This window comes from Euprymna scolopes, chromosome 3, assembly GCF_053919585.1.
Source record: "Euprymna scolopes isolate OS-2025 chromosome 3, ASM5391958v1, whole genome shotgun sequence".
In the NCBI taxonomy this organism is placed as follows: Eukaryota; Metazoa; Mollusca; class Cephalopoda; order Sepiida; family Sepiolidae; genus Euprymna; species Euprymna scolopes.
Genome location: NC_136484.1, coordinates 3,851,162 through 3,872,959, shown reverse-complemented (window position 1 = coordinate 3,872,959; position 21,798 = coordinate 3,851,162). Strand labels below are relative to the sequence as shown.

General features: G+C 35.2%; 1 protein-coding gene across 2 annotated transcripts in view; it reads left to right on the top strand.

The window, feature by feature from the left end:
• Nucleotides 1–9,694, top strand: part of LOC145252792 (transmembrane protein 33-like) — a 66,935-nt gene extending 57,241 nt beyond the window's left edge. For both annotated transcript variants that reach the window (XM_080112752.1, XM_080112742.1), the window contains exons 7-8: nt 4,176–4,259; nt 9,501–9,694. In XM_080112752.1, coding sequence (XP_079968878.1) covers nt 4,176–4,259; nt 9,501–9,633 — 217 coding nt within the window. In that variant the 3' untranslated portion in view covers nt 9,634–9,694. The remainder of the gene's footprint in view (nt 1–4,175; nt 4,260–9,500) is intronic.
• Nucleotides 9,695–21,798: the final 12,104 nt, after the last annotated feature.

Genomic DNA, 21,798 nt, shown 5'->3' with positions numbered 1-21,798 from the left:
AGTATTCCATCCTTGGATGTACTTGGCTTTTATATAGATAGAGAATTGCATCAGTAGTGAGATATCTTCTGGAGTGGTAGAAGGATCCCACCATCTTTCCAGCGACCTTGGCAACAGACTTGATGTACGTGTTCATTTCAGATCAGGAGTAAAGTTCAAGCCCAGAAGCTTGTAAAAACATGGAGCTTCTCCTAGGTGAGAGCCATCCATTTCAATTAATGCCATATGGGGATCAGAGCATTGATGATGTAAAGATAGGAGCTTGGTTTTAGATGCATTAAAGGTAACCAGCCACGTATTCCCCCACTGAACCATGCGCTCAAGATCAGAGGAGAGAGAATCGGAGAGAACTTTGTCATTTAGGGCCTTTGATGTGTTGCCGTAGATGGTCGTGTCATCAGCATAGATGTCAATGAATGATTTAAGTATGTGTTTTGGGAGATCATTGATGTAGATCAGGAAGAGAGTTGGTCCCAGGATGGATCCCTCTGATTTTTGTCCATCAACCACTACTCATGAGTCTATCAGAGAGAAATGATTTAATGATTGAGAAAACATTTCCAGTTATACCGTAGCATGAAATCTTGTGAAGTAGGCCTTTATGCCATACCTTATCGAAGGCTTTTGATATGTTAAGAGCAATTGCCCTAGAAAGAAGCCTTTGTCAAGAGATTTTCTAATCCTAGCACATCTGCGGTAGATCTTGCAGAACGGAAACCATATTGCATGTCACTAAGAAGGTTATTTCTGCTGAGGTGGTTGACTATTTAATATGGACTCCAGCAACTTACTCATGACACACAGGAGACTTATTGGTCTGTACTGAGAGGGAGATGACTTATCACCTGCATTCTTAAATACAGGGCATACTGATGAGGTTTTCCAGGGTGTTGGAAAGCACTTCTCCTTAAGGCAACGCTTAAATAGTTTTGTAAGTATGGGAGCAAGTTCTGGTTGAAGCTTTTTTAACACTATAATTGGAATGCCGTCAGGGCCAGTTGCTTTACTGGAATCAAGGCTCTTGATTAGCTTGGTGACCTCATGCACAGATATTTGTATGTTACCTAGCTTGTTCTGTGTTATAGGAGGAAATATGGAGAGTTGATGGCCTTCGTCGCATAGGGTAGAATTAGCTGCAAAGTTCTTGGCAAATAGTTTGGCCTTGTATGATACTGATGAGATGACCTCTGGTCCATTGATAATGGTTGGGATAGAACACACACTTCTGTTCAGGACCTATTTGTTATTTGCTAAAACTGGTGGGAACCAAGCCGCTGCTCAGCTACTTTAGATTTAACAAACTAAGCATATAGCTCTCTTGCATTTTTTATTACTCTTTTACAGTGGTTGCTGGCGTTCCTGAAAGCAGCTTTAGTCTCAGTGCATCTCTTATGTTGGTAGCTATGGAAAAAGTGATTTCTGTGCGCGATGGCAGCAGCACATTCTGGGGAGAACCATGGCTGGCTGTTAGGTTTTTGTTGGAATTTTTTAGATGGTATGAATCGGTCTATGCCTACAATTAACCATTCGGTCAGGTCTGATACTATAGAGGACACTTCCTTTTTAAACATGGAGTGCAGAGGTAAATCAGATATGAATGTACGGAAGCTATCCCAGTCAGCCATGGAGTATCGGTATACAGTATGGTGGAGAGGTACGTCTGGGGACTTATTACATTTCATTTTTATCTTAACTGATACGACGGAGTGGTCGGAGGATTCTAGAGGAGAAAGAACGGAACATGAACATAGCTCAGGGGAAGTGGAGAGAAAAAGGTCTAGAAGGCTTGCATACGGACCTGTAGTATCAGGCACACGAGTGAGTTCGCAAGCAATGGCAAAATCATTACAGAACCTCCCATCATCGTCTGTCTTATTTAAGTGGGTCAGCCATTCCACTTCATGGACCTTGAAGTCACCACAGATGTGAATGTTAGCCGAGGGATGTACAGACAGGATGTGGTCTACTTTCTCAGATATGCTCTTAAAGATAGTAAGTCTGCTGTTATGGGGCCGATAGAGGGCAAATATAAATGCAGTGGTGTAAGCAAGTGCAACCCGGAAGCATATATAAGGTAAATTAGGATCTTCTCTAGAGATATCCCTGCCACATGGGAAGCCATCTTTAATGTAGGCACATATTCCATGCCCATGGCGATCGTGAGGGTCAGATTTAGATGTTAAGTTAGAGTATCCGTCAATTATGAACTCATCTAGGGAAGTAGTCGGCCCTATTCCAGTTTCGCTTAGAAAGAACATGTCCGGTTTCATCTCCTGTAATTGGGTTTCAACCTCTGGAAGGTTGGAACGTAGACCTCTGATGTTGGAGACATGGTAGTAGGGGTCTACGTTGGAAGATGGGGTTCTAGGTTATTCTATTATTATTTAAAACATTTTGTGTCCTGCTCTTTTGCGCAAGGACTAATATGCTTGCTTATTATGTAGACATTTTTAATACTTGAGTTTATTTATCATAGATTTAGTTTAGCTTGAGCAGACTAACCTTTATGAAAACTACAGATCTAGGTGGGTGTTAGCTGCAATCTATGTATATAAAGTAGTATTTGTTCGTTTGTTTGTGTACAACTCTCGCTCCATTGGACTGATCATGACCAAACCAGGCATGATGATGGTCCCTCACCTAGGGATGATGTACACCATTTTTCAAGGTCAAGGTCATAGCCTGTGTTATATATACTACAGCCCACACCACTGAACTGATGATGACCAAACCTGACATGATGATGGTCTGCCACCTAGGAATGGTGCACAGTATTTTTCAAGGTCAAATGTCAAAGTCAGAACTTTGCTAGATTATTTTTGAACATGTTTGTACATCATTGTTATTAGGTGATTTGACCTGCAGAGTTGCAAGTTTAGGATACCAAGAGGATAGGTGGGAAATGCCAACCGACGAAGAAAAAAAAAAAAAATTAAAACTTATCCTAACAGAACCATTTTTTCTCAAAGTTTTACATATCACAAAAGAAAATTGTCAGCGTTGAAAGCTCATGCTCATAAAAATGAAAGTTTCTACAATCGAAATATACAAATTGAGTGAGAATTTTGCTAATTTTTTAAATTTTTTTAATGCAATTTCATTTAGTGAAGGTTAAGATTTTCCTATCATTTTTGCTGTCATCAAAACTTGTTCTTGCATGATTTTCACTTGTTTTGAAACCGAGTTGAAAACAAGAAACCTTCAAGAGTTGTTAAGCTTATCAACTCCTGTTTTCAAAAATATGGATCGTAATGATCCGTTTCATAATGCTCTTTGTTTTATCACCTTGGAATTTCCCTTCAGCAATGTTCGTTTTTGGTTTCAATATAATCGATCAAAAACGTCCTATTTCATTTTTCACCTTGTCTACCGAGTTAACAATGTTCGCTGAAATTTCTAACCTGTTGTTCTTTTACCTTGTATATGTGCACTCCAACATGAGAAAAAACTTTTTCTGCTTCCTGTACGAAAAAGAAATCCATTTTTTTTTTCTTTTTTTTTTTTTTTTTTTTTGTGAATAGTGATTGTCATGTTGCATACCCCTCCCTGTATTTGGATTTTACCGAATCGTTCTTTCAAAATCTTTTATTATCCGTCGTCTCAACTACATTTAGATTATTTGCCAATTACGCCCTTTCTTACCTTTATAAAAAAGTTTCCATTTCCTTTTGTTTGGGTTTTATTGTATTTTAATCACTCTCATCTTACGATCTCTTCTGAAACTTCATGATAACCATGTCGGATTTCCATTTTTCTGCATTTCTGTTCTAACACTGATGTTAATTGGTTGCATTGACGGTTCAACTTCGTTATGATTAAAAAGAGGGGGACAGATATGTTTATGAAATTAAAGGAAAATATTTCAATTTCCTGTGCATTACTTGTTTGAAAACTGAGTATTTATCTTTTGATGGTGCAAATTCCTGGTTATTCCATTTTGTTAGTCAACTTCAACAAAAAACAAATTGTACAACTTTTTATCTGTTTAATGTAGGAAGCTAAAAGAATTTTTTGTTAATCATTTTATGCTTAAAAACTCTTTTCAGTTAAATTATACTTTAGAAAATATTTAGAAAAAATATTGTCATTTGGTCACAAATAGCTGATCTGTTTTTGCAAATTTTGTTATTCCTGAATTTCACGCTTATCTCCCTTATATAACTTTTCTCTTTCAGCGCGAAAGCATCACTTTTTCTCTTATTTATTTATTACCGTTTCCTAACGATGAGGTATTCATCTCGAAGAAATCCTTATTGCAGGTAAGATGATTTCTCCATTTTTTTTTTTTTTTTTTTTTTTTTTTTTTTTTTTTTTTTTTTTTTTTTTTCCCAATTTAATAGAAAGGAAAAACACTTCTGATGAGCAAAATTGGATTTGATTTTCATGTGATCTTTTCATGGCCATTTCTGTCTGAATATGAATTTTATGAAATTTCAAACAAAGGTACTTTATGATGTTTTGTATTGGAATGTCTTCGATAAGTATCAATTGAAATAATCTGATGAAAGAAGGAACAGACGATTTTGACCAAAGTTAACACCTTATACAGCTTAACATGACAAATGCCTTTAAGAGCTTTTATTACCACACAAGCTGAAAAGCCTGGCATATAAAATCAGCAGTAGGTTCTTTGATATAATAGGGTGTTCAAATGAATGTTTCTGTTTAAAGCACAATTTCTCTATGAAAAGTGACCTTTTCATTTTGAACTTACATTCAAGCTATTATCACTGCACAAGCAATAAGGCGAAGCATATAAAGTCAACAGTAGATTCTTTGATATGACAGGGGCACGTTCAAAATTTTCTGTTTAGAGCACTACTGAAGCATGATACTTTTGCATTTTAAACTTAATTCAAGTCATATATAAAAGGTTGATAAAATCAACAATAATTTCTCTACAGTGCAATGTAGATTACAATGTATTGTGAACTAAGGCTAGAGGCATGTGAAGCTTCCTCCAGGTGCGTTGTGGTGGGTCCCCAACTAGAACAGGTAATCAGTTTGTTTTGAAAAATGGGTGATTTCACCAATTTCGATGACAATAAAAATTAATGTGAAACATTTTTTGATCATCATTCAATCTTGGGCAAGGTCAGGTCTCCCTGCTAGTGTATTTATAAAATATATCTTTGTTTCAGTATTTACTTCTCTAGTGCTTGCTACACAAATTGAAGTATGCATGGATTTAATGAAATCTGACAATTCCTCTTTAGTCATCAGTGTCAACTCTACCTCTCAATAAATCGCTTTTTATTTCCATCTTCAACTTGTAAGTTTTCTCTATCGTTTACAAAGTTTTGAAGTTTTTTAGTTTTCAGCATGTTGAACAAAAATCTAGTTACAATGGATTTAGCTTTTTTACATTTTTACTGCAAACAAGGCATGTTGCCACTTTGATGTAGGGGGCTTCTAGCAGGGACCTAAGTTGCAGGGGTACTATGTAGGGAGTTTAGCAGCAAGATGACCTTCTGCATGTCAGTACAGTTGGGGAAGCAGGAAATCGGAAGAGAATTCCAAAGTCCTGCAGTTTTGGGGAAGAAGCTTTTAGAGTAAAAGACTTTCTTACATCTAGGGATCTCAACTGTATAGGGGTGGGATTTTGCTGCTTGTCGGGGGTATTTTCGTCGAGGAGGTACAAGGGCTTGTAGTTCGTCAGAGCATCCACCATTAAAATACTTGTAAAACAGGCAGAGGGATGCAACATTTCGTTGGTGGGACAGGGGCTGAAGTTTAGATGACAGTTTGGGACCTATTAGGTTAGTGACTCTCTTTTAGATCCTGTCCAGGAGTGAGGCATAAGTAGCAGATGCACCAGCCCAAATGTGATAGCAGTACTCCATACACGGACGAATGGTGGCTTTGTAGAGGTACAGGACACTTTCAGGCGTAAGTAACTTTCTAGCACGATAGAAAGAGCCCACTTTCTTTGCAGCAGCCTTAGCAATAATCTCTAGGTATCTATTCCAACTTGTGTTTCCTGTGAACGTTAAGCCAAGGAGCTTGAATGAAATGCTCTCAGATAAAGTATCTCTAGCCATAGCTATTACTGATTAGTAAGGTTTCATGTAATTATTAAAAGAAATGAGCTTTGTCTTGGCAGCGTTGAATGTTACCATCCATTTTTGACCCCATTCCACTACAGACTGAAGGTCTTCCTCTAGGGTTTCGGCCATTACCTTAGATATATGCTCATTAGTTTTCCCCACGTGCCTGCTATAGAACATGGTGTCGTCGGCAAATATACCCATTTCCGAGACAATTTTATGTAATTTTAGCTAAGTTCATTTATGAATATCAGAAATAATAAAGGCCCAAGAATCGATCCCTGAGGCACAACCGCATTTATATAAAATTTTTTGGACATATACCCATCGAGGACAACGTTGATTCTTCTCTCATTTAAGGATCTAATTATGCTAAGCATTCGTCTAGTAATACCATAGGATTTTATTTTCATCAGGCCATCGTGCCATACCCTGTCAAAGGCCTTAGATATATCAAGGGCTACTGCCCTCCCCTCCCCTGCCTTATCCAGTCCTTGGTATAAAAGTTCAGAGATTAGTTAAAATATCTGCAGTAGAACGGGCTTGCCTAAATCCAGATTGGTGGTCTGACAGAAGTTTAGCAGCTGTAAGGTGTTGGACAAGAACTTGATTAATTAAGGACTCAAATATTTGGCCGATAATTTAATGGATCAGTTCTTTCGCCAGAGTTTTTTAATAGCACAGCCGGGATGAGGTCAGGTTCACATACTTTTGAGGTGTCTAGGTTTTTTATAATATGTACTTGGGAAGGCGTGATGCACAGGTGAAGTTGGGGACATCGTGATGCACAGGTCAAGTTGGGGGACATCGTGATGCACAGGTCAAGTTGGGGGACATCGTGATGCACAGGTCAAGTTGGGGGACATCGTGATGCACAGGTCAAGTTGGGGGACATCGTGATGCACAGGTCAAGTTGGGGGACATCGTGATGCACAGGTCAAGTTGGGGGACATCGTGATGCACAGGTCAAGTTGGGGGACATCGTGATGCACAGGTCAAGTTGGGGGACATCGTGATGCACAGGTCAAGTTGGGGGACATCGTGATGCACAGGTCAAGTTGGGGGACATCGTGATGCACAGGTCAAGTTGGGGGACATCGTGATGCACAGGTCAAGTTGGGGGACATCGTGATGCACAGGTCAAGTTGGGGGACATCGTGATGCACAGGTCAAGTTGGGGGACATCGTGATGCACAGGTCAAGTTGGGGGACATCGTGATGCACAGGTCAAGTTGGGGGACATCGTGATGCACAGGTCAAGTTGGGGGACATCGTGATGCACAGGTCAAGTTGGGGGACATCGTGATGCACAATTGAAGCTTTACATGCTTCACCACAGCGACTTCTTCCACGAAACATTGCACTATAGATAACGTACTGTTTATTTTATAACTTTTTTTTATATAATAACTTGAGTTAAAATTTAACATGAAAAGGTCAAATATTATGGCACAATTGTGTTTTAAACAGAAACAATCATTTCGAATGCGCCCCTGTCATATCAAAGAACCTACTGTTTTTATATGTCAGGTCTTTTGGCTTGTGTGGTGATATGACTTCTGAAATACACAAATGTTAGGCTGCGTAAGGTATTAACTTTGGTCAAAATCATCTGTTCCTTCTTTCATTGGATTATTTCGATTATTGATATTTATTGAAGACATTCCAATACAAAATATAAAAACACATAAAGTACATTTGTGTGAAATTTCATAAAAAACAGCCCAGCCGTTTTCGAGTCCATAGGGAACGGACTCGCCAACACACAGTTCTTTAATATGCCATAATAATTAATAGTGCACTAAAAATAAAACCATCCAATCGTAAAAGGAATTATTCAAAGATTGAATTAGTGAATCAAAATCACTGTAAATTTTTTTACAATTCCTCAAAAAAAAAAAAGCCTCAAAAGTTTTAAGCCAGAGTGACGTCCCTTGGATTGCAGTTAATGTTTAGTAAAAAAAAAAAAATTCTTTTTAAAACCTTGTAATTTAGAATATTTGGCATATTAACACATGCAAAATGTCAATTTATGATGAAATATCAGGAAAACTTATGGCTATACTTATCAAAAATATTAGTATACACAAAATTATGGACAATTTATCAATATTTAATAAGTCAGCATAGTGTAGAAAATTATCCTTTTTTTTTCCTAATATAAATGAGAAATTTTGTAATTATATTAGAATACATTTTTACTTCTTCATAGACAAGTTTAATCTTTTGTCAATAGTTGAAATCATATTTGTGCAGCAGTGGTTAGTGCTCGGAAAATCAATTGTAAAAGTGACCTTCTGAAGATTGAATGTTCAATTCTAAGTGTGGACGTCCGAAAAATATAATTGCACATTAGGACCTCTATCCAGTCGTGGCTGACGAGATAAGAGAATGCTCCCCACGTGAAGTAAAGGGTTCCATTCAAAGTTCTGTCCAGATTCCGGAGTTTGATGGAAACATTCCAGAGTTCAACAAGATGCACCTGAAGAAGGTCGGAGGTTACATCGACTGAAACATGAAAATAACACTCAAGATAAGAACTGTAGTCTGAAGAATGCAATTCTCATCTAAAAAATTAAGAAACATAATCATTGTATTTGGTTTAATGTTTTTTGCATACTGGCATATGTTGGACGGCTTTTAGAAATTGATTTTCCGACTGATTTATCTTGGGCCAGGTTATTTATTGCTCTTATTTTTTTTCTTTCTTTTAATCCATCCTTGTCATATCCTCCCTCCTCATGTTATCCGTGACTTTTCTATCTACTCTGCTACCTCAACTGTTTGACATCAAATAAACCAAGAACTCACATCCATTCTTGTAATGTGACCAAACTAACGAAATCTCCTTTTTTGTACTCTTCTCTCAATACCATTTAGATTTTATCTTTCTCTGAGCTACTCAACCTGTCTAAATTACACATCCATTGCATCATTCAGGGTATTGTTTTTTTTTTATGTTAAAATTCCTAAGATAAATTTAATTATAAAATTTTTCTAGATAAATGCATGATTTGTAAAAAAAAAAAACAAAAAAAAAATATTTTTCAATTTGCTTTTTGCATTTCCAGATTTCCATTAAAAGTTAGTTATTCCCCTTGAAATTGTATTTTTAATGAAATTGGTTTCATATTCAGAAATTGAAATTAGCTATATCTCATTCAAATGGGATGGGGTTGAATCTTAAGTTTCACTTATGTTTTTATTTTATAAAATTTTTTTCAATACCGTTTTTAAAGGTAACTTTAGTTTTTGCCATATGATTACGTCATTAAATTGATTGACTATCCTGAATGCTTTATTCTTCTGCTCTTCATAATATCTGAAAACATGCCCCGCCCAATTTTTTCTTGCATTGTTTTCTTTTTTTATTTTTATTTGTTTTTATTTATCAATCTTTTATCTTCTTTTTGAAGATCTTTAATTAATTGTAATTGTTTTTATTTTTCCCAGGACTTTGTTCACTGAAATGCGTATGGTTGTGGAAGTTCTCTGCTCCAAACCGCAGTGCCCGAGCTTTATGCGGAACCTTTGCCAAAAGTCCATTGGTGTTATTTCACGCCTTGCCCCACAGGTTTACTCGTAGACAAATCTGACACCAGCCTTCAAGTGTTATAATCACTCAACAACCTTCTTGACCCCCCCCCCTCTGTATTTCCCGTTACTCCACCCCCTCCTCTGTATCTCCCATTATTCCTTCCCCTCCTTCCCTATATTTCCCATACATCCTCCACTTGCTAGCCTGTATTTCCCCACTATTCTTCTTCACCCTCCTCCTTTCAATCAGCTCCTCTGGATAAGGATTTTTCCATTGAAAATTCCAATCGTAATAAACTCTAAAAGTCTTGGTGCATTTTAATAAGAAACTAACTTTTCTTATTTTTCATTCTTACCCGATATTAAGTGTGCCGTGATCTTGTCTCGCTCTGTCTATTAAACTATGGCAAAAAAAAACCGTCGTCTTTTTGCTGTATAAAAAGTTTTTTAATACCAAGACTCTGTTCTGCTGTCGTTTAATACAGACATAAGACACATTTCCACACCAGAGTGTTAACATATAATTAATAAAATTTTGAATAAAAAAAAACTAATATAAATTTTTTTTTTTTTTTTTTTTATACAAATCTTGAATTTAAAAAGTTATGTAGAGTAAAACAGCATGTTATCACGTAATTTTGATGTTATTAAAATTCAACGTTTTTTAAGAGTTTGACGATTGGAATTTCACTATTAATGGAGTGATTGAAAAGGAGCTCTGAAAAATGGTTGATAAACCCGACTCCATTTATCTACTTCCCTTAAGAAGAAAACTAAAATTCCTTCCATTTTTTTGGAGTTGGCTAATTATTTTCTGTGTTTTTATTTAGTTCTTGATTTTTATTATTTTAGTCCAGTATATGTGAATATACATCTTAGATTTCTTCCCTATCGTGTGCAAAGAGTTAAAAAAACAAAAACAAAAAAAACCCCTAAAAAATGCTGAAGGCTGACTGAAAATCCTTAATTTTTTTAATTTTTCCTTCAAATCTCTCGTTTTGAAAGAAGGAAAATGTTTCTATTTATTTTGGAGTGAACGGCTTCAGAATTGAAAGCAAGTTAAAGTGAATAGCAGCAATTCTCTCTCGCTCTTGAGATGTATTCGTCTTTCTGCTTAGTTTGAAAAAAAATGTGAAAGTTTTTGAAGAATGCAAAATGACAAGAAGAATCATTTGAATGACTTCAATAAAGCTTAATGTAGTTTGCTTGAAGCATTGTGTAGTGTGTATATAAATGGAAATTAAAATTTATGAAAGCCAATACAATGCAAAGGTGTAACGGATCGACACAAGCTGACGCAAATAAGACGTGGTGGTGTAATAAGTTATGCAGATTCACCTTTTTTTTTGCCCTTTCTGACCTGAATTATAATGTCGTTTGTGTTTATTTGTTGCACCTCTGAATTGTATTGATTTCACGTAAACTCTAATATTATTTTTGATTGTAAACGGCAAAGAATGGATTCATTAAAATGCATCCAAGCTGTTTATTTAGCAGTGAAAATGCAATTTCAAATTTGATAAAGCCTCTCGTAGACATCCGAAGATGCATCTTTAAAAAAAAAAAAGTATAAAGAAACACATAGGTTACCCCCCCCACCCTTCCCATTATCAATGTCAGTGTCCCATCTCGGTAAAATATACTTTTTGCTAAATATCTGCAACGTTATTACTTGTTTAATCTTTGTGTTTGTTTCTATCCTCCCCAATGTGAAATAGTTTGGATTATTTCTCATTTGTTAATCAAGAGCTTGAAATTATTTAGCAATAAATTCAGTGATAATGCATTCTCGTGCTGCTTTACGAAAATCTAGCCATGAAATAAGCATTTTATTATTTTCTTTTGAAACGTTCAATAGTTTTAGTTGTTCTTCTAATAGAATTTTGCTGCGTTTTGATGTCAAACATTTTCTTGAACAACAAAATGATTTCATGATAACATTTTAACATCTTGGTGCTTACTCGACTCTAATAGAAGTAACCCTCCCAAAATATTTTATTCACGAATGCCCAACAATCTTTTATTTCTGTTCAATGATATGCGGGGAACACTTTGGTGATTACCTTATCAGTTTGAAAGTGCTTTTCTCAATAAGTTTCATACTCAGCAAATATTATAACCAACTCCCTCCTGGATTTTTTTTTATCTGAGGTGGTGGGGGAGTGGAGGCAGTCTCAAAGATAATCTCTATCAAAACAATTTCACGACTATTCTTTAATTGAAGCCAAAATCGAGGTTAAAAGAGGATTTGCACATTTTAAGATGTTATCATTTAAACAGTGATAAAATGAAGAGTGTTGAATATTCATGATTGAAACTTGGTGGGCAAGCCAGGCATAGACATAAGTTTATTTGTATCAAATATGGTGGGATTGCAGAAAGGGTTATAAATTTTCTTAACGGTTTCATAGATGCAATTTTTGTGGTGTTTACCTTGTATCCCAGCACTGATATTTCTCAGCTGATTGCTTTTGATGAACTGAAATGTTGGAAGCAACTACGAAAATCTTATACACTGACTTGTCACGTTTTTGAATCTTTAAGGAACATCTGTGTCTGACTAATTGCCTTGGGTTTCTGAATATCCAACCCAAAACTGGAAATTCTTTTTCTCTTGATCATATTCAGTGTTCTTCTGTTCAAAGAACATTCTGTTGAATTTTGTTTATTTTAATTTTTGCATTTATATTTTTATGCACTCTTAAACGAGCGTCCAACCATGTTTGCATTTGTATGAGACAGCAACGATACAAAATTGTCGCGATTTTTACGTTTTCTTTTTTTTTTTTTTTTTTTTTCTTTGAGAACCAATTTTACAGAAATTGAATTTTTGGAAATGGTTGTTAAAAAAAAAAATGAGGACATTAAAGAAAACTTTTTTATAAATTTCTTTGACAGAATTTTGAAAGTGTCATTGAATTTAAAGAATATGCAAAAAATTAGCTTATAAAACGTGTAAATCTTTCAATTTCCACAAGTGAATAAAAACCTGTAAAAATGATTGAGAGTTAGGTAGAATTCAGAACATGACAGATCAAAACAGCAGGTCTTAGCACAATGCTGTCATATTTGAAATAAAAACTATTTTGTTATCGAAATGCACAAATATTTGAAAAGTTTCTGACTTTTGTAGTTTCCATTATGGAAAATGAATTATAAAATGCTTTTTGGCTGTTTGATTGTGAAGAAGTACACCCTTTAATCAATATTTGACGGGTTCGCCATTAGAGATGCAGTAATATTGTTTGACGTTTCTACAAATAAAAAGAATCACAAGAAAATGCCTCTAATTTTCTTAGGGGTTTCCAAATCTTGTGCAAAGCTTAATGTAATTATTTGGCGACTATTTTTCTAAATAACCGTTCAATATTCGTTATTTTCTCCTTAAAAAAAAAACAAACAAACAAAAAAACCATCATTTGTATATAGTAAAAATAGACGACCAGCGAAGGTTTTCTTTTTCATTCTAAAAAAGGAATTTTCTCTTCATCCTTGTTCATTGGTTTTTGGAAATTTTTTTTTTTCTCTCAAACATTTTTATTTAAAGAACAAAAAAGAATATCATAATTAAAACAAAAAAAAAAAGACATGAACTTTTCATTCAATCTAAAATTTGGACTTTGAAAATGAAATTTCCCCAGACTTTGACAAGTTTTTTTTTGTTTTTTTATTTTAAAATTAAAACTTCAAATAAAATCATTTTAAAAAGAAAAATATTTTGGTTTCAATGGTCTTTATTTTGTGTGTACATCTGCAGAGCCTAATTGATACTGATATGGACTATGAAATCAGCTTTGCTTTGCTCCAATATTGGTAATACCTGGGGAATAAATCGTGACACTTGATAAAACTCATAAGGTTAAGAGTTCATGTTGAGGAGAAAAGTGTAGCAGTTGCAGGAAGACGTGTGAAATGTGAGTTTAGAGATCAAGTACGAAAAATACCCCGAAATATCCGATGTCCAAATATGGAAGTTGAGAAGTGGAAACAAAAGTGAATAATTATCTGTGGAGGGAAGTGAAAAGAGCTAAGGAGGATGAACCATCCAAACTTTCAGACTAAAAAATGGAATGTTTAGCTAAAAAGATGGCAAAGACAAATATGAATTTGTTTGAGAACGTAATCAAAATGATAATAAACGAACAACACACGATGCTTGAAAATGCCATTATGAGAAATTGTTGAATATTGAGGTTTCTTTAAACTGAGAAAGTCTAGAAGCTGCAGAAGCAGTATCTGATCTTATGAGAATTAAGGAACTCGAAGATGGAAGAAGAATATTCTTCTTTCATCTTAGGATTATTGCAGAAATGTGAAACGTTTATTGAGATGATTAATAACTTGAAAAATTATATTAAAGAAGACATTATCTTGAAAAGAGTGAAGTTAAATATAATTGTGAACTGTTGCCCGGTCGTACAATACGCTTAAACATAATACTTTTATGCAGACTGCGTATGTATTATAAAATAAATCTTCTATTGATTATTACATATTACGAGGAATAATTTACCTGGTGGACTAATTCGAAAAAAAAAAAAAAAAAAAAAAAAAAAAAAAATGTTGTTCATCAAATTCTGTCTGTGTTTACAATATCTCATCAGCTGATATTTGGGCTTAACGATCTTAAAAATCTTTCTTCTCTTATAGATAAAGAATTTTTACAGGGGAATATTCTACACTACACTGGCCAAGCTTACACTGATGTAATGTAAAATATTACTCTATAAAAATTTTTTTTTTTATCTATTAGAGAGGAAGACTTTAAGATCAAATTTTTTCGATACTTATCGGATGAATTTCTGTACAAAACGCATCTCGGAACACTGCCAAACATAAATTAGCTTTGTGTGAAGTTTGCAAAAAGATAGCTCAGCCGTTTCGGAACATATGAGGTACGATTCCCCCCAACACAGTGATGTTTATATAATAGTAGAGATGTTGTATATTGAAGGGACATTTTTTGGTTTTAATTAGAAACAAAGTCATTAGGATCGAATATTATATACATTTTTGTTAGATATGATTCCAGGAATGCAGTGAATTATCCATTGTAGTGAGGAATGCAAGTAAGAAATAGCTTATATAACAAAAGAATGCGGTAAAAAGTTGTGTTAAATTTGGTTCGGAGCAGGAATAATGGAACAATGGAATTAAAGAATGTGAATAGAGAAACTCTGGGACTTGTGTCGCCAGGACACATGCTGGAAACATGTATGGGATCCACTTGTTTGGTTCGCATGCTGACGTCACAAAGAAGTATAGAATTAGTATATACACTTAAGTTAGGCTGTAAAATAGGCAGACAGAGATTCTGGGAAAGAGAAGCAGTTAGACTGACACGAGCTAGCTGAAACTCCTTAGAAAGTGAAGAGGCCAGGAAAGCACGACTATGTAACCCCTTATCAGGCATCGGATTCAAATCACCAGCTAATGATGAATAACCGTCTTCTATTTGTTATGTAAGCCTTTTGTCTTCATTCTTCATTCAACCACAAGGTAATGTGTTTTGTCTTCATTGTCTTGTATAAAGAACGTTGTATGAAAGCTTCACTTCCAAAGGTTGATTGTATCCCTCTTTTCGATAATGCATCTCGCTCCTGTTTAAAGAACTTTTGTTAACACTTCTCTTCACATCTATCACTCAACTCCGCTGTCATACGAATTGCTTCCTCTATCACTTCTATTATAAATGTGAACTTCCCAAGTATTGGGTTGTTGTCGTCATCGTTGCTGCGTAGTCAGCCCATGATAGAGAAGAGACGACAAATATATTAAAATGTCTCTTGTGAGTAGAAGAAAACCTAAACTTATGGACAGTCGAGTTTTTTGATTTGCATTTTTATGTTGCTTTGGAGTTTGTGTCATTTAGACATTTCTATTTTGAACGAATTCGCTTTTGGTTGGAAAGTTGATTCTTTTATCTATCGCAAGTTCAAAACATTTTGTTTTAGCTGATTAAAAACCAAATAAACACCTGCTTCCAATTTGTCATGAATCAGCATGAAAGTAGTAAGGCCTAGAAAACTGTCATGGTAATGCTCAAGCTTATCTAACCAAAGAGTGATTTTTTTTTAAAAGTCGGTGGTCACTTTTGCAATAGCACTTTGAAGGTGTGGATCAAAACATCTAATTTATAAAAACCCACTGTCTCTCTGTCTGTCTCCATGTTTTCAAACTCTATCTCTTCCGAAACTAAAAATAGCAGGCGTCAGGGGCCTCAAATGATTGGATCTTTTATGGATCCTTCTTTAATAGGTCTTTAGCCAGTTAAAAAGTTTTAAGAGGTCAAAATTGAAAAAAAAAAAAAAAATCGTTATACATTTTGTACATTAGTTTATTTTTCATCAATTCAAATCCGTGTCACGGTTGTACAGTGGTAAAGTCACCAGCATTAAATTCTACAGCTTTGTTTCAGTTTCGATTCTAGCTGGTAGCAGCCAAATACTTTTGTTTTTTTTACTTTTGAAATCACGACTCTATAATAATATATACGAAATCTGGACAAATTAAAATATATTTAAGGATATTTTATGACCGGGCAAAGTCAGCCCCCCCCCCACTAGTAGAAAATAATACTCAACGATTTGAAATTTAATTAAAAAATGCGAAGGTCTTGAGTTGTAAATATGAACTGCTTTTTAGCTGTATTTACTTGGTATATGGATTTCTTTTTAATGAAATTTACCGTTCGTATATTTGTCCATATAGTCTACATTTATGGGTTTCTTGGCTTTTATATAGTTCGTTGTGATTTCTTTGTTTCTGTGGCTTCTGATAATAATTCCGTTTCTCTGTTGATTTTTCTTTTGTTTGTAGTCACGTTTTTGAGAGCGTCTCTTTGGTCATTTTTATAAATCGTCCATGTTGCTGTTTCTCTTCCCATTTTGTATTTCTCATTTTGCTGTTTCCGGTTCCGCTGCTCTTGTTTTTATAGTGCACATTTGTTCGTTGGGTTTTATATTTTTTGTATCATCCAGTTTTATATCATGATATTTATGTCCTGCTCTGTTCATTCCTGCATTTCATCGGCGTTAATCTACCACAAGGGAGCAATACATTTTTGTGACGGATAGGGCCTTTCTTCATCAAAGTAGTAAAGAAAACTGTCATACGAATGCTCATGTCAGTGCGCAGTCTCATCTGACTGGAGATCCATCCCATCCATCCATAGCCCTTAGCCTATGCCCCTCCGGAGGCGATCTACAACTTTTGTAGATGTTTTTGTAGCGAGGAGTTCTTTTTACAGGGTGAGGGTACTGGCCCCACGCCCAACCTTCCCAGAAGGTACATATAGCGCGTAGCCTTTCCAAATGGTCACCCATCTGGTACTGGCCAGGCTCAACGTTGCTTAACTTCGATGATCTGGCGAGAGCTGGTGTGTCAACGTGATTGTGCCGTACACTGACTGGAGATCACTTTTTCTTTCCCTTCCCCTCTCTTTCTCTCCCTCCTCTCTTTCTTTTCTTGTTCTCGTACTGAAATCTTTTTTTTTTTTTTGTGATTACGAAATAATGCCAACAATCAACTGCACTTCATTTGCTGAAGTGTTGCATTTCTTATATTGAAAGACCATTCGTGTGTTATTAAAGACGTTCGTCTCTTATAACTGAATTGTTGGCTTTTCTAAAAATAAGTTTCAACGAAAACGTTTCTATTGGTTTAGGTGAGTACGTAAGAAAATATTTCGGCAATTTTAATACGAACGAACGAAAGGCACCCAAAGTGTAACTCTTTTCCTTGAAAAAAAGATTGCGGGGAAAAAAAAAAGCGACAAATAAATGAAATGTTGGCCTTTTGTTTTTTCGTTTCGCCAAAAGACCACGCCCCTAAATAGAGACGAAACAGAGACAGGTCTTCATAGTTTAGCAAAAAAGTTTGTTTTTATTTGAAAGACAATTGGACGCTGTATTGGACCAGAGACAAACAGAAAGTCATTTCACGACTTTTTTTTTATCAACAGACGACAATAATAACAAGAAAATAAGAATAAGAAAAACATGTCGCCTTCTTCAATCGAAAAATCGCGACTAAGTAACATTTTCGTTGGGCGCCGCAAGACAGACTGTCGGTTGAGAAATCTGTTTAGAGTTTACACGGCAAAAGAAAATGGCGCCTGTTTTGGCTGCAGCAATTACAATGATCGGAGGGAGAGAGAGAAGAATGATAATGTAAATAAACGGAGATAATAACATCCATATAACTAGAGAAAGAGGCTAACTCAAGTGAAATAGAGACATAGATGTAAAGAGAAAGGGAGATTGAGAGAAATAAAGGTAGAGATAAAGTAAAAGAGAGAGAGAGAGAGAAACATAGGTGTAAAAATTATAAGAGAGAGAGTGTGTTGCTTACGATGGATCGACGCGGCAGAAATGCTCAACAATCGTCAAATAAAAATACTTTCGTGTCAAGTCATTTTTATCTTCAAAATTTCAACGGAAATTCAAATATGGCGGCGACATTTTGTTTGTGGAATTTCGAGGCAAATTTTTACAATTCGCAGGCAAAAGTCGTTCGACTGTTTAAACGAAAAAGCTTTACACAAGCTTCCAATGTTTGAACTTGGAAAACTTTCAAACATGCGCAAGCTGTTTGTCATTTATAAGCAGAGTTATTTCCCTTTTTTTCAGTAAGATCTCTCTGCACATCGATAAGGGGTGCGTCACTGGCCGAACAAATACCGTCGCTGATTATTAGATTGTCCATTGTTCACCCTCTACTAGATCTATAGTGTGATAGAATGCACTTCGATTAACATGATCTCTTCAGAAACCATTATTGTTCTACAATAAAATTTCTGCAGCGGCATAATATTTCGGACAACGTTCTCTCTTTTTCAAAAAATATATTCCTTAAGAATTAAAAAAAAAAAAAAAATAACGCAATCTGGGTCTGAGGACAATTTAAAAGAACGATATGCAATAAAATTGTTTTAAACTTGGAAAAATACCCAGAAACGTATGGAATGCTTCAGACTGCTTTTGGACCATCTTGCATGAATCGAGCATCAGTTTTTGAGTGGCAAGGAAGACAAGGCGTCTGTAAGAGATGATGAGAGGGGTGGGGGGGAGTAAGGAAGTCAGAACACCAGTTGATTGGTGAAATAAAAAAATATGGATAAGAACAGTCGTGTGTCTATAGAGACAATAAGTTAAGAGTTTGATGTCAGTGTGGGAACTGTACACACAATTATTTGCGAGGAACTGAAAATGTGGAAGATTTGCGCGAAGTTTGTCCCAAGGGTGTTCAGAGAAGATCAGAAAGACGTTGTTATGACAACAGGGAGATAGTCGAGCTGGTCAATTCAAATCCCGCAGTTATTCATTCTCTGGTGACTTGCGATGATAACTGGATCTACTGTTATGACCCAGAAATCAAGAGACAGAATTTCCAGTGAAAACATGTTGGTTCTCCCAGACTCAAGAAGACCAGACAGAACAAATCCGCCCAGAAACATGATCTCTTTTTGACAGCACGGGCATGATCTACATGCACTGGGTTCCCACCAATCAACAAGGAATATGTTGTTGAGGTTTTAAGGGAGTTGATGAAGAAACGCCGCCAGAAGAGGCCAACACTCTTCAGATCGGGTCAATGGCATTTCAACCAGGACAATGCACCAGTCCACAACGCCATCCTTTTCACAGACTATTTGGCCAAGATGGACATCAAGACAGTTCATTACCTCCCTATAGTCCAGAACTTGCTTCCTGTGACTTTTGGTTATTGCCTAAGCTCAAAGAAAACCTTTGAAGCTGTTATTATGAAACAACTGAGGAGATGAAAGAGGGTGTGACGAGCGTCATTGACACAAGATGACTTCCATGGGGCGTTCCAGAAGTTGTTGGAACGATCCAATAAATGCATTGCAACCGGAGGAGATTACTTCGAAAGGGGACTAGTGTTTCATATGTGGACTATCAATAAAAGTGCCCCATACGAAAAAAGTCTGGGAACTTATTTAAGACACCTCGTGACTTTTTGTGATTTAGACGCATTTCAGAATTTAATTATTTCATAATAGTTTTATGTTCAGTTTTTACCAAGAAATAGTAAAGTTAAATATGTTTTACAATGACATGACAATACCCGTTAAACATGAACCAAAACGACTAGATGTTAGAAAAACACGAAACTATTACTACAACCGCTACTTAGCAATTCGAAGTAGTAGTAGTAGAAGGTCGACCATAGGTTTATTTCGGCAGCCTCGTAACTCCTGTTTCCTTTATTTTGTCCTTTAATCCTCGCATTCCATGCGTGATATTTCTGACAAAGGGGAAAATTGTTGATTTCTGGGTCGGAATCTATTTCATCTAGCTTATCATTGGCAAGTTTTTAACTTTAAAGTCATATTCTTTTAGCTGCTTACATCAAGAGGCTTCATGCTTGTCCGGAGCGATTTCTATAAAAAAGTAGTAGTAATTTTTTGCAAAATACGCAAAATCAGAATGTAAAGCTATCGTCCTTGTCCATAAAATATCACTTTGAGTTGTTTAGTTGGTGGAATAGATGCCATCACAGACTATGGGATCGTCCGTACAAAGATTTTTAATTTAATTAGATCTATTGCGTAAAAGAACAAACTAATTCTGATACAAACCTCATCGCCAACTCTTCGTAGACTCATTGATGACGATATGTATTGTGCTTCGCCAGTAAATAACACAAAACGGGTTGATATGCCGTAAGAGATGTATCAACAAATATTTATGACTTATATCGTTAATTTTAAATTGAACAGATGGTTCGGAAGAATTACCAAAATATGTCAAATTAAAACGAATAAAACGTAAATTCTTCCAATTTTCAAATTTCGGTAAAAATTGAAAACATTGGACTCAACAAGCAACATTATCAAAATTCGACAACATTATCAAAATTCGGCAACATTATCAAAATTCGACAACATTATGAAAATTCAACAACATTATCGAAATTTGACAACATTATCGAAATTCGACAACATTATCAAAATTTGACAACATTATCAAAATTCAACAACATTATCAAAATTCGACAACATTATCGAAATTTAACAACATTATCGAAATTTAACAACATTATCAAAATTTAACAACATTATCAAAATTTAACAACATTATCAAAATTTGACTACATTATTGAAATTTGACAACATTATCAAAATTTGACAACATTATCGAAATTCGACAACATTATCAAAATTTTAGCGAGAACTTCAAACTGAAGTTTTTTATTAATCAGATTATGAATAATCAAATACCCCTGTGTCTTTAGGTTTGTACGTGTCATTTTTTTACACATTATTTTTTTTTATTTAATTGCAACTCATTATTGAGATGAGTAATTTGTATTATTTATTTATTGCGGACTATTGTGCTCATCTTCTATGGAAGGCAGTAATTGCTGAGAATGCAGTTAGGAGATACGGCGATCCTATCACGTCGCGATTAACCACCTGACGAAGGCCAGAGGAATAATTGGCCGAAACGTCGTGAAACAACAATTAAAAGATGAGGATAATGGTCTGCAAAAAAAAAAAAAAAAAATAATAATAATATACATTTTTTTATTTACAATTTATCAATTATTTATATTTAGAAATCCCCCTTTTTGTTCTTTAGTCCTCACATTTAATGAGCCAGGTTTCTGATAAAAAGGAAAAATTGCTTTTATCTGAGTCGAACTCTTTACATATAACACTTATTTTTGGTTAGTTCTTGACCGTAAAATAATATTTTTAGCTCCTTACATCAAGTGGTTTGATGCCTTGTCTGGAGTGATTTCCATAAAAAAATCAAATATAGAACTGCGTAAAATACCCAAATCCGTTTAAGCAATCAGGATGGAAATCAAGTTCAAGTCCCATTTGATCTATTGCAATTAAATTATGCACTAGTACATTTTCTGGGAAGGTATGAACCCAGAAGCATTCCCAGCTAAATGCAAAATAGTGTCCAACAAATTGTTTTCAATAGTTGTAAATAAAAAAAAAGGGTTGATATGTCGTAAAACTAAACGAACGAAACTAATTCTGTAAAGGACTCATTTCGTACGTCTGTCGCGCTTTAATTATTTTTATTACTAATTACTATCACCACTTATCAAGACCAAAAGCTGTTTGAGGATTAGGATTAATGAGATAGTCGAATGATGAAGAATCTAATGAGAGGATTAATAATGACGAATGGAATAAACAGAATTTGATCACTTTACAAGAATGCTTTATGAT